The 11,100-nt window shown below is 39.9% G+C and overlaps 1 protein-coding gene across 1 annotated transcript in view; it reads right to left on the bottom strand.

Moving 5' to 3' along the window:
- Positions 1–9,746, bottom strand: part of LOC107552107 (transmembrane protein 235) — a 27,087-nt gene extending 17,341 nt beyond the window's left edge. The window contains exons 1-2 of the mRNA XM_016233934.1: positions 9,569–9,746; positions 8,776–8,853 (exon numbers count right to left, since the gene is read on the bottom strand). Coding sequence (XP_016089420.1) covers positions 8,776–8,853; positions 9,569–9,746 — 256 coding nt within the window. The remainder of the gene's footprint in view (positions 1–8,775; positions 8,854–9,568) is intronic.
- Between the last annotated feature and the right edge of the window lie 1,354 nt (positions 9,747–11,100).

Raw genomic sequence — 11,100 nt, 5'->3', positions numbered from 1 at the left:
TTTTGTTTGTAGTTTATTTAGAATATATAACTATCACATCATTTTGGGAGTGTGTGCATCACATGGTTTTAGCTGTGGTCCGGGTTCCTGTGCAGGCAGGAATCTCAGAGCCTGTGGAACATGTCAACTTCAGTCTTTGTTTTCCATGACCAAGTGGGCTGCTTATATGCTTTGGCTCTCTTTGCAACAGGTTCTTTTGCACTGTTATTCTCACAGACCCTCGTAATTGGCCATTTGGTTAAGTGAGGGGGAGTTAGATATTATTTGTTAAATATAACAAAAAGTTGTGTCTGATTGGTCCAAATGCTACACGCTTCACGTGGATGATTATAATATCTATAGCGCACTCAGCGCGTGGTTGCATTAGAGATAATGAAGGGAGACGTGAAAGACTGGACATTGCGTTGGTTTCATATGGATTACTTTATCACAGAATATTTGCTTTCGATAAGACTTGCTTAGTTTAAAAGTAGACATGTCAAGCTTTCTATAGATATATCTCTCATGTCTCTTTGTTGAGTGTTTGCTGAGTTACAGTTCATTTTATGGACGCGTTTCTAAATAAAGATCACGCAGACCAAGGCGGCAGACAGAGCACCCTGTTTGTTTTCTTTATTTTATAAATGCACAAAGTTTTTTTGTTATTATGTGTGTTTACAAATAAAAGTAGACCCTTTACAGATTCGATTGATGTATTGCTCTTATCTGTAAGATCAAAACTGAAAGTGTAATTTAAGTTATTTTCGGTGTTATCAGGAGAATTGCCACAAAACGCGTATCAGCGTTAGTCGACCCCAAAGGGTTAAACTTCCCAGGCAAGCCTGAATTGTCTGTAGATTTCAGCCAACACTCTAACTCTGTACAGGTGGCATGGATCGATCTTGTGTCTCTCAAAGAACTGTCGAACACCTTGCCTACACTCTTGACTGGCTTTTCTGAAATAGTTGGGATGGTTGTGCCTGCAATGTGGAATCTTAGTTTATCTTCCACCTTCCCTTTCTTCAGTACCAATGATCTTGATTTGGCAGTTTTGAAATGCATACGGGCCCACTCCATTGGCTTCTCTAGGCCCTGTAAAATCCACAGACATCCTGGGACTGATTCTGTGGTGACTGTAAGATCATCCAATAAAGCCCTGATGGGTGGTTGTCGTTGGGCCGAATTTGTTGTGGGGCCTCTGCACTGTGGTTCAGCAGACTTGGTGAGCATATTCATGGATAGTGAGAACAGTATGACAGAAATAGTACATCCTGTAATGATCCCAATCTCAACCTTGTGCCAGCTTGATGTCGTTGCTCCTGAAGAGACCCTCATTCTGAAATTGCTGTAATAATCATTGATGAGGTCTGTAATTCTGCTGGGGATATGGTACCTGGTTAGTGTATGCTCCACCAGCTTATGAGGAATGGAACCATACGCATTTGCCAGGTCTAGCCATAAGACCGATAAGTTGCCCTTATTCTCTCTGGCCTCCCTAATGAGCTGCGTCACTATGCCAGTGTGCTCCAAGCAGCCTGGAATACCTGCAACTCCACCCTTCTGTACTGACGTATCGATATAGGTGTTTTCTGCCAAATAGGTGCATAACCGGTTGGAGACAGCACTGAAGAAGATCTTCACTTCTACACTCAGCAGGGAGATTAGGCGGAACTGATCTAAAATGAGTTGAGTTTTCCTCCTTTGGGATTCATACCCCTTCAGCCACTCGCCACTGCTCTGGGATTCTTCCCCTTCTCCAGAAAACTTGCAGAATCTTCCACAGACGAAACAGGAGTTTGGGGCAGTTTTTGTACACTTTGTATGAGGTGTTACTTGGTCCAGGTGCAGAACCTCCTCTTGCCTTGCGGATCACCTCTCTGACTTCCTTGATCTGCAGATCTGACAAGTCAAACTGTGTCTCTGGTCCAGGAGGGTCTATTAAGATGTCACACTGTCCCAACTTCTCTTCTCTCTTTGGATCACTGTATGTATTACTCAGATATTGATCCATTTCTTCCTGTGAACAGACCAGCTTTCCACTGCGCTTCTGCCCCAGCAACTCCTTAGTGAACTTAAAGGGATCGGCTATAAAAGCAGCACGTCTTTGAGCCCTTTCACGATGGTGCCTCCGATGCCCCTCTGCTCGGCGGAGGACCATGATCTTCTTTCGCAGGATACACATCAGCTGAGCTAAGCCAATGCGCTCACTCTCTCCTGCCTCCTTAAACTGGGACTTTGTTCTTGCAGACTTTGCCACATATGCACTGGTTCCAGAACAGTTCAACCCAAATATTCCGATGTGTCCAGCGCATTTTATGGAGGACTGTTTCTTGATCCTGGTAGAGCAGACTACAATGTCGGCTGTTCTGACTCACAGACTGTAAGTACGTTTTTTTATATTTAAAGAATCTGCCACTGACGATTCAAATGCACGTTTTGAGCAGTGTAGAGTAGCGTTTGTCATTTCTACGATCACAAATGCAAACATGGTTTTATGTTAACGCGGCGTGATGCAATGCAACGCGTAAAAAGACAGTATAAGTCATTATAATCCGTAATTATGTCCCCACTGGATGCAACAAATGCCTCGTTTATAATGGGTTTTAATGTTTTTGTCTCGTCGCTCCGGCCGGGACAAGGCATCACAATGTGGTAAGGGGCGTAACATTTCCGTCACACGCTTGAGATATTCGGCCAATCACAACACACTGGATAGCTGGCCAATCAGAGCACACCTCGCTTTTCAGACCGATGAGCTTTGTAAAAATTTACGTGTTTCAGAAATGCGGGGCATAGAGGAGAAACAATAATGTACAGCATGTGTAAAATAATGTGCTTTTTTAACCTTAAACCGCATAAACACATTTCATTACATCAAATACACCAAATAATGTTATTATTAGCAACATCATATGACCCTTTTAATTCTTCTTGATTTAACTTCAGCGGTCCACAACATTTCCCATGAAATTATATTAGACAGATTGCAGTCCATTGGAATTGTACGTACTTCTCTGTGTAGCGAATTAGCTCATGGGGAAATATGAATAATTAATCATAACTAGTTATAATTAATTATAAATATTTAGATCCGCTGTAGATATTTACTTGACCTCTCAGGGTCAACTGTCTGTCAATTCTAAGAATGTTAATTGCCTAGTTAAGGGAAATAACTTTCTTACTGTACAACTCTACACAGAGCCTGTAGCATAAATCTGCATGATTAGGGACTCCAGTTATGAGCAAACAATGAACAATGTCAAGTGTGATACAAGTAAGACTTTATTAACTACATAAACACTGAAACTAGTCTAACATTCACATACACACGCACACACAAAGACTAAGTTTGAATACTTGCATGTCTCATCTGTCTGAAAGAGAGGTTTGATGCAATCTGAAGGTTCAAATTGATCTTTGCTGAAGTTGGTTGATGAAAAAGAACCAGTTTGCGTCAGAGAATCTCGGTGAATGGAAAAGTCAAGGCCGAAGACCTGGCACAAAACTTAAGGTGTCCTGGAGCGTTGTAGCTCGCATCTTCATCTTCTCAGAATTCAACCAAACCACTGACTCCGGGCGGGTCACTGATGTGAGGCCTTTAAGGTCTGAGAAGATTCATGCCTCTCAAGATGGGCTTGTCCAATGAGGAAGGCCAAAATCCCAAGTGGGAGTTTGGAGATACTGGGGAGTTTTTATGACCCTTTGTGTGGAAGCATGGTAATTTGCATATGGAACTTGAATCGAAATTACTAAAGATTCTCAGGACACTAATATATTGCCTATGTACCCACATATAATATACACGCTCGTTTAGATCATCAGAAGGTGAGTTCATAGATACTAAACATGGTAGGATTACATATAGGTAAGATGACAGGAATGAGTGGTTACATCATAAGCCTGCATAAAACAGTATAAACATATCAAAGACAACATACACAATGACCCGAAGGATATTACAAAATATATATTGTGTGTTTGATTGGTCCAGACGCTACATTTGGCTTGGTTCTCATCCTATCTCTCGGGTCATACTCCATTTGTTCAACTAAGCCAATTAAAATCTAAGTTATCACGTATTACTACAGGTGTCCCACAGGGTTCAGTTTTGGGCCCTCTATTATTTATCTTCTATATATTGCCCCTTGGAAATATTTTTAGAGAATATGGTATCCAATTTCACTGTTACGCAGACGACACCCAGCTCTACCTGTCTTCAAAACCTACTGCTATACTTCCTCCATTGTCTCTTCCTGACTGTTTGTCTAAAGTTAAAGCTTAGTTTTCAACCAACTTTCTTAAACGTAACAGTAGTAAAACAGAAATACTTCTTGTTGGTAACAAAAAAATTTTTTTTTCAAAGACCAGTGATTTTTCTATGTGTATGTGACGGTTCTATAATTGCTTCTTCAACTCAGGTCAAGAGCTTGGGTGTTATCCTCGACAAAAAGCGCTTTCTTTTGAAGCGCATATTAATAAGGTTACTCGGGCAGCTTATTATCATACACGTAATATTATGAGCCTCCGGCCAGCCCTCTCAATGAGGAGCACTGCTATTATGGTCTATTCTCTTGTCACTTCACGTATCGACTATTGTAGTGCTCTTTTTTATGGTCTTCCTGCTAAACTTCTACACAAATTACAGATAGTGCAAAATTCAGCAGCATGAATAATTACTAGAACTCCTACTATGGAACACATACCTCCTGGTCTTCAACATCTGCACTGGCTTCCTGTTAAACAGCGTGTCAAATTTAAAATCTTGCTTATTGCTTATAAGGCATTGCATAACATGAAATTTACTTTTAACATACTTACCTTCCTACTTATCTGATCTACTTTTAACATATGTTCCCTCTCAAACTCTTAGATCATCGGATACATTATCTTTTCTATGGTTTCTCGAGCTTTTAGCTACTCTGCTCCTTATCTTTGGAATTTACTTCCACAAGATTTTTGTGATAGTAACTATCTTCCAATTTTTAAATCTCGTTTGAAGACCCATATTTTTAGACAGGCATACCGGTGATATTTTTATGCATGATTGTATAGATATGATTGTGGGTTTTTATTGTTGCTTATTAACTGTTTTATGTGTTTTATTTGTATGTAAGGTGTCCTTGAGTTCCATGTAAGGCGCCCATAAATAAAATGTATTATTATTATTATTATTATTATTATTATTATTATTATTATTATAGAAATCTGAAGCACAGGGGACAATTTGTCCTTTCAGTTTCGGTGAGTTTGAACTAGTGACCACTAGGGGTGTGTGATATGTATTGTCTATGATAATATCGTAATTGTTGTTTTAACAATGTGGAAGCTGACATAATTGAGTGTTACTCACTCACAAAATACAAACAAATATGATAGCCTAGTAGAATGCAGTCAGAGGGACCCCAAAATGTATTAAATAGGGGCAAAAATCCCCATGTATAAATTTTTTCCATACATTTTTAAAGCAATTTTAAACGAACAAACATTTTTCTCAAAGATCAGCATGACTGCAAATGTGATAATGATTTTATAAAAATTTTTGTTTATTGATTTTATACAACAGTTCAATAAACAAGACATTTATATTATGAGTTATATTGTGAGTTAATACTGTCAATATTGCTGTCTTTTGGCAACAAAAAATAGATGATCCATAAATCTCTCTGGGCTTGATTCGGGATCTGAGGACCTCCCACGGCCAGACGTGGGAACAACAGCCCTCTCTGGGCTGGATGTGGGGACATGAGCCCTCTCTGGGCTTGGAACGGACTCTGTATTTGTTTGGGCTGTAGTGGATTCAGGACTGAACTTGATGAAATAAGTGGACTCAGGGGCTGAAGCTGACACTGGAGCAGACTCATGGGCTGGAGCCGACACTGGAGCGGACTCTGGGGCTGGAGCCGACACTGGAACGGACTCTGGGGCTGGAGCCGACACCTGAACGGACTCTGGGGTTGGAGCCGACACTGGAGCGGACTCAGGGGCTGTAGCTGACACTGGAACGGACTCATGGGCTGGAGCCGACACTGGAGCGGACTCAGGGGCTGGAGTCGACACTGGAGCGGACTCAGGGGCTAGAGCCGACACTGGAGCGGACTCAGGGGCTGGATCCGACACTGGAGTGGACTCTGGAGTGCGGATCTGGGTTGAAAACCGTCTCTTCCTTCTCAAGCTCCTCTTTTGATTTGAGGTTAAGGAGATTGGAGCTGGCATCACAGGCTTGAGAGTAAAGTGGCCGGTGGGCTTGAGAGTGGAGTGGCCGGCAGGCTTGAGAGTGGAGTTCTCTCTCGCTGTTTCTGGGCTGAGGACTGGAGAGGAACTCAGGAGAACTCGGGGAAGCGCAGGTGGAGACGGTATGTGGAGGGTGCCAGCGGATGATGAGCTGAAGCACCCACAAGCTTCTGGATGGGAACGGGACGATTATATACATCAACTAAGAACTCCAAGCCAGTTAAATCGAGGACGTAATTAATAAAGTCACCTGCAGGTCTATAACAGTCATCAGGAGAAAGGATTCGAAACAAATTATCATCATCGAGTCCCATCCGGAAGCAAGCATTAACTGTGTCTTAACTGTGCGTTCATATCTCTATTATAATTTGTTATTATTATTTTAAATCAATGCTACTGGTCTTCCTTATGTCTGTTTGAGGGTTTTACAAATATTTATCCAATGAAAAGCATTTAAAAGAGCTTGTCAATAAAGCTCGTAACGCCATTCTGAAACTGTCAGCGAAACCTCATAACTTCACCCCGCCTCCTTTCAGATTGACGCGCCATGCACAGCCTGGAGACAGATTGACGCTTGTTCACAATGTAAGGGTAAATAAATGTGATGTTTGAAAAAGTACAGCGTTTTGTTTATTCACATGGGGATATGTCTATAAAGGTCAATGTTTTTGTGTGTTTGAAGAGAGGAGAAGAGTCTTAGCTTTTAACGTCTAGTGTCTGTTTGAGGGTTTTACAAATATTTATCCAATGAAAAGCATTTAAAAGAGCTTGTCAATAAAGCTCGTAACGCCATTCTGAAACTGTCAGCGAAACCTCATAACTTCACCCCGCCTCCTTTCAGATTGACGCGCCATGCACAGCCTGGAGACAGATTGACGCTTGTTCGCAATGTAAGGGTAAATAAATGTGATGTTTGAAAAAGTACAGCGTTTTGTTTATTCACATGGAGATATGTCTATAAAGGTCAATGTTTTTGTGTGTTTGAAGAGAGGAGAAGAGTCTTAGCTTTTAACGTCTAGTTGTAGCCATATACTTTTGTACATTTTAAATATCCTGTGCATATAGCGCTTCATCGTTTCATGATATTTTGGCCAAGTGTATTAAACGACAAGAAAAACTATAGCACCCATATAGCTATAATAAAAGTTATAACCTGTAAGTTGATGAAAGCGATTGCGATGCACTTGCTGCCTCAGATACAGCCGTTCTAATGACAGACAAAACAGATCTTCGTCATTCGTTGGTCAAAAACCAACTCCATTTAATGTTAAGTGCAAGTGTCTGATAAAGCCACAATACCAACTCTGACGACGTTTAAACGTGATCCCGTTCTATATTTTTTCCTATATTTCAGTGCTTAGTGTTGTGCCGTTGGATTTTTTATTTATCAAAACTGTGACACCCCCAACCCCTCCCCCCCACACCCGCCACTGCCATACCCTACGGTTTTGTGAAATGCCACCACTGTACAACACTCAGGAACTCCTCCACATATCGCTCCAAAGGCTGTCCATCCTGCTGGAGGTTCCAAATAAAGTCCTCTGCCCAGTTCATTCTTATGGTACAGTGTTCTGTCACGGTGTCTGCTGTGCAGGAGCGAAGGATGCGGAGACGCAGGAGATTCACGAATAACAGTCTTTAATAATCCAAATAAGGGGGAAAATCGGGCAGGCAGGAACACACACGCAGCACATAGTATTGACGTTTAACACTGGACAAGGGAACATAGGGCAAACAACACTCTAAATACAGGACAAAACGAGGGTAACTGACAAGACACACCTGAATCAAATGAACAATCAAACAAGGGAGAAACTGGGACATGGGGAGCACACGGGGATAGAAACACAACAAAACAGGAACACAAGTCTGACAACAATATTATTTTTAAAACATTAATCTCATAGCAGTATTATATGCAATTGTAATTGAAGTGTAAATTAATCTAAATGCTGTGTCTGTGCCACTTCTGCAGTGCAAAAATGTATTTTATTGATACTCATATAATTTGGGTGAAAGCCTCTACAGTGTCTTATTATTCTAACTGAACTTATTGATTAAACGTAAGAATTGTACATGAAAGATCATGCATACATCTAAGAAGCTTAGAATAAATTGTCCTGAAAGTGAGCTTGCCAGTGGAAATCAATTTAAGATGGAAACGTTTCTATTACCGCTATAAAATAATCACCACACAGAATATAAAGAATATGAAAAGCTTTGGGAGTCATCTGTCCACAACACAAACCAGCGCAAAATCACACTCAGTAAAGTAGCTTCTAATTTATGTTATCGACAAAATCCCAGAAAATATAGAGATATCATCTTTTCTGTCAATATACTGTAGCGCACACCCTTTCTATGACTACTAATCAAAGACCATCAGCTTTGATAATTGTGCAATCTCTTTTATAATAAAGGGGGCCAGTGATGGATCAGGATGGATGTCATGCTGAGAATATAGCTCTTAAAGAGACCGAGAATACACTAACCATACATAACAAGCCTATTTCCAGTGTCATTCTCTGATTGTGGCTAATGTGTAGATAGCTTTCAGAGACTCACTTAAAAGGTGCTTCTCTTGCTCTGTGTGGTCAGAGGTGTCCGTGTAGAATGAGATGTCATGATAACTGCCATTCTGTTCTGTGGGTCACATTGAAACACCAGTCAAGTAAAAGTTGCAAACACCCATTATGCTTTAAACAGCTGCCTGCAAATCAGTTTTCTTGGTAATCTCGACATATTACACCTTACAAAGAAAGCAGTGTTAAAGGGGGAAGAATATCTTTACAGCAATTAGAATGAAATAGAAAACAGTTATTTTATGCGACAGATTTAGTAACTGTCATCACATCGCATCTAACATTAAACATTTAGAATTGTGTGAGGAACTGCTTCTCTCTTTAATTGCCTCTAGTGCCATGAAACAGCTACAGAATTGGACGAGACATTAATTATGTGCATAATGGAGACTCAGCCAGTGATGAGGACTGTATCTGTGAATATTTGTGAAATAACTTTCTTTGCAACCAGTCAAACCATTTGCCAGTTTAGTGCTGCTACAAGAATGAGATAAAAAATACTTTATCCATCTATTCATGAGACACATGAAATGTTAAACAGTAAGAAGAGGATAATGAATAAATGCACAGTAAGTTCATGCAGGCTACTTCATCAGTACTCAGTATTTAGGCAAATGTTCAATATGCACATGAACATTTTAATGTAAAATGATTAACTGAGCAATCCTCTTAATGGAGATGAAGAGAGATCACTGTTAGAATATACTAAATGTAAGCAACAGGTGCACAACATTTGAGATAAAGGAAGCTCAAGTTGTCTGTGTTCACCATCTTACCTTCATATATCCTCCAGAGTCCGGAGTGAGAGCTGCTGTATTCCAGGCTGGAGTTCTTCCCTTCATCCACATCTATAATGTACCAGTATTCAGTGCCGATGGACAAGGCAAGCAGGATGAAACTGAGCAGCCCGCACAGACCTGCAGAGATCACAACTGTCCCAAAGTTCATCTTCATCAGCGCTACAATCCCTCTGATGATTCATTGACTTTGAGCACCGGTGGCTGTCATTCAGGTCCTTTAAAGCCCAGTGCGTTCAGAGCCATTAAAGCACATGATTCTGTCTTAATTTCTCCAGATGTATCCAGGCTGAAGGAAGAATCAGCTCTCAGGAACAGCTGGATGAAGATACTGCAGGATTTTCCTCGGCATCTCTTCTGCACAGCTGTATATAGAGTGAGAGAAGAAGCTCTGAACGCTCTCAGTCTACTCTCTCAACTCACCCTTGCTCTCTGTGCTACATTTGATCACCAGCGACGAGCTGCTTTCTGTACCTTTCTTTGAGATTTTCATACTCAGTATTTTTTGTCTTGTTTTCCAGTAAAAATATTCTTAAATCAAAATACATTTACTTGAGGTGCTAAATAACAAGATATTAAGTCTGGTTTTCTATGAAAATTAAGTGAGTTCTTGCTTAAAACAAACTTGCTTCCCCTTTGGCAGATATTTATTTTCTTGTTTTAAGCATAACATCATTTTGATATTCAGAAAACATGACTTAAAATCTCAAGTATATGTAAATAAACATAAGTAAATGTATATTGGTTTAAAAAAAGTATTGATGTTTGTAATGAAAAACAAGAAAAACAATACATAAGAAATATGTATAGATCTTTTGTATCAAATGCTGTTAAATATTTACAACAGAAGAAAGTATTTAGAGGCAGGTGTGTTTTAGATAAATATGGTAAATGGCATATAATATAGCCTACCTGTATATATTGTATAGGACGTGGTTGTGTAAATGTGTAGATATGTATGTACCTTGTTATATGTTAGCACCATATGTGTTTATTGTATTTTATATTTGTGTTTTGTGACAGTAAATTAGATTTTATGTGATGCGGCATAAATTGCTTCCCTGAATGCATGAACTGATTAAATGTATAGGTAATGCACACACACTAACTAACTAACTAACTTAACTAACTAACTAACGAATGCACAAATGCAATTCAGCTGAATTAACATTCAGACTATGAGATAAGTATAAGTTGCGGTGAATAGGAGTCTACTGTGAGACTGATAAAGTACAGTGCTGATGAATATCCGATTGTGGGAGATCAGGAGTACAGTATAGGAGATCAGCTGCTGAAGGACCTGATGCTGCCTGTTGATAACAGTGAGGAGCTGGAGTCGCCGAAGTCTGATTTTCCTTGTCCTTATTTATTTATTTGAAATTTTTACAAAAGACTGACATTATGCGACACCACACTTTTGCTCACAAAAAAAAAAATCAACAAAAATATCTCTTGGCTAGTCTTACAAAACCCTTGATGTCCGTGTGTTTATATGATGCAGGAGCTCAAAG

The sequence above is a fragment of the Sinocyclocheilus grahami genome, unplaced genomic scaffold (assembly GCF_001515645.1).
Source record: "Sinocyclocheilus grahami isolate Dianchi unplaced genomic scaffold, SAMN03320097.WGS_v1.1 scaffold441.1, whole genome shotgun sequence".
Lineage (NCBI taxonomy): Eukaryota > Metazoa > Chordata > Actinopteri > Cypriniformes > Cyprinidae > Sinocyclocheilus > Sinocyclocheilus grahami.
Note: the sequence above shows the minus strand (reverse complement) of the source record. Positions and strands in the feature narration are given on the sequence as shown.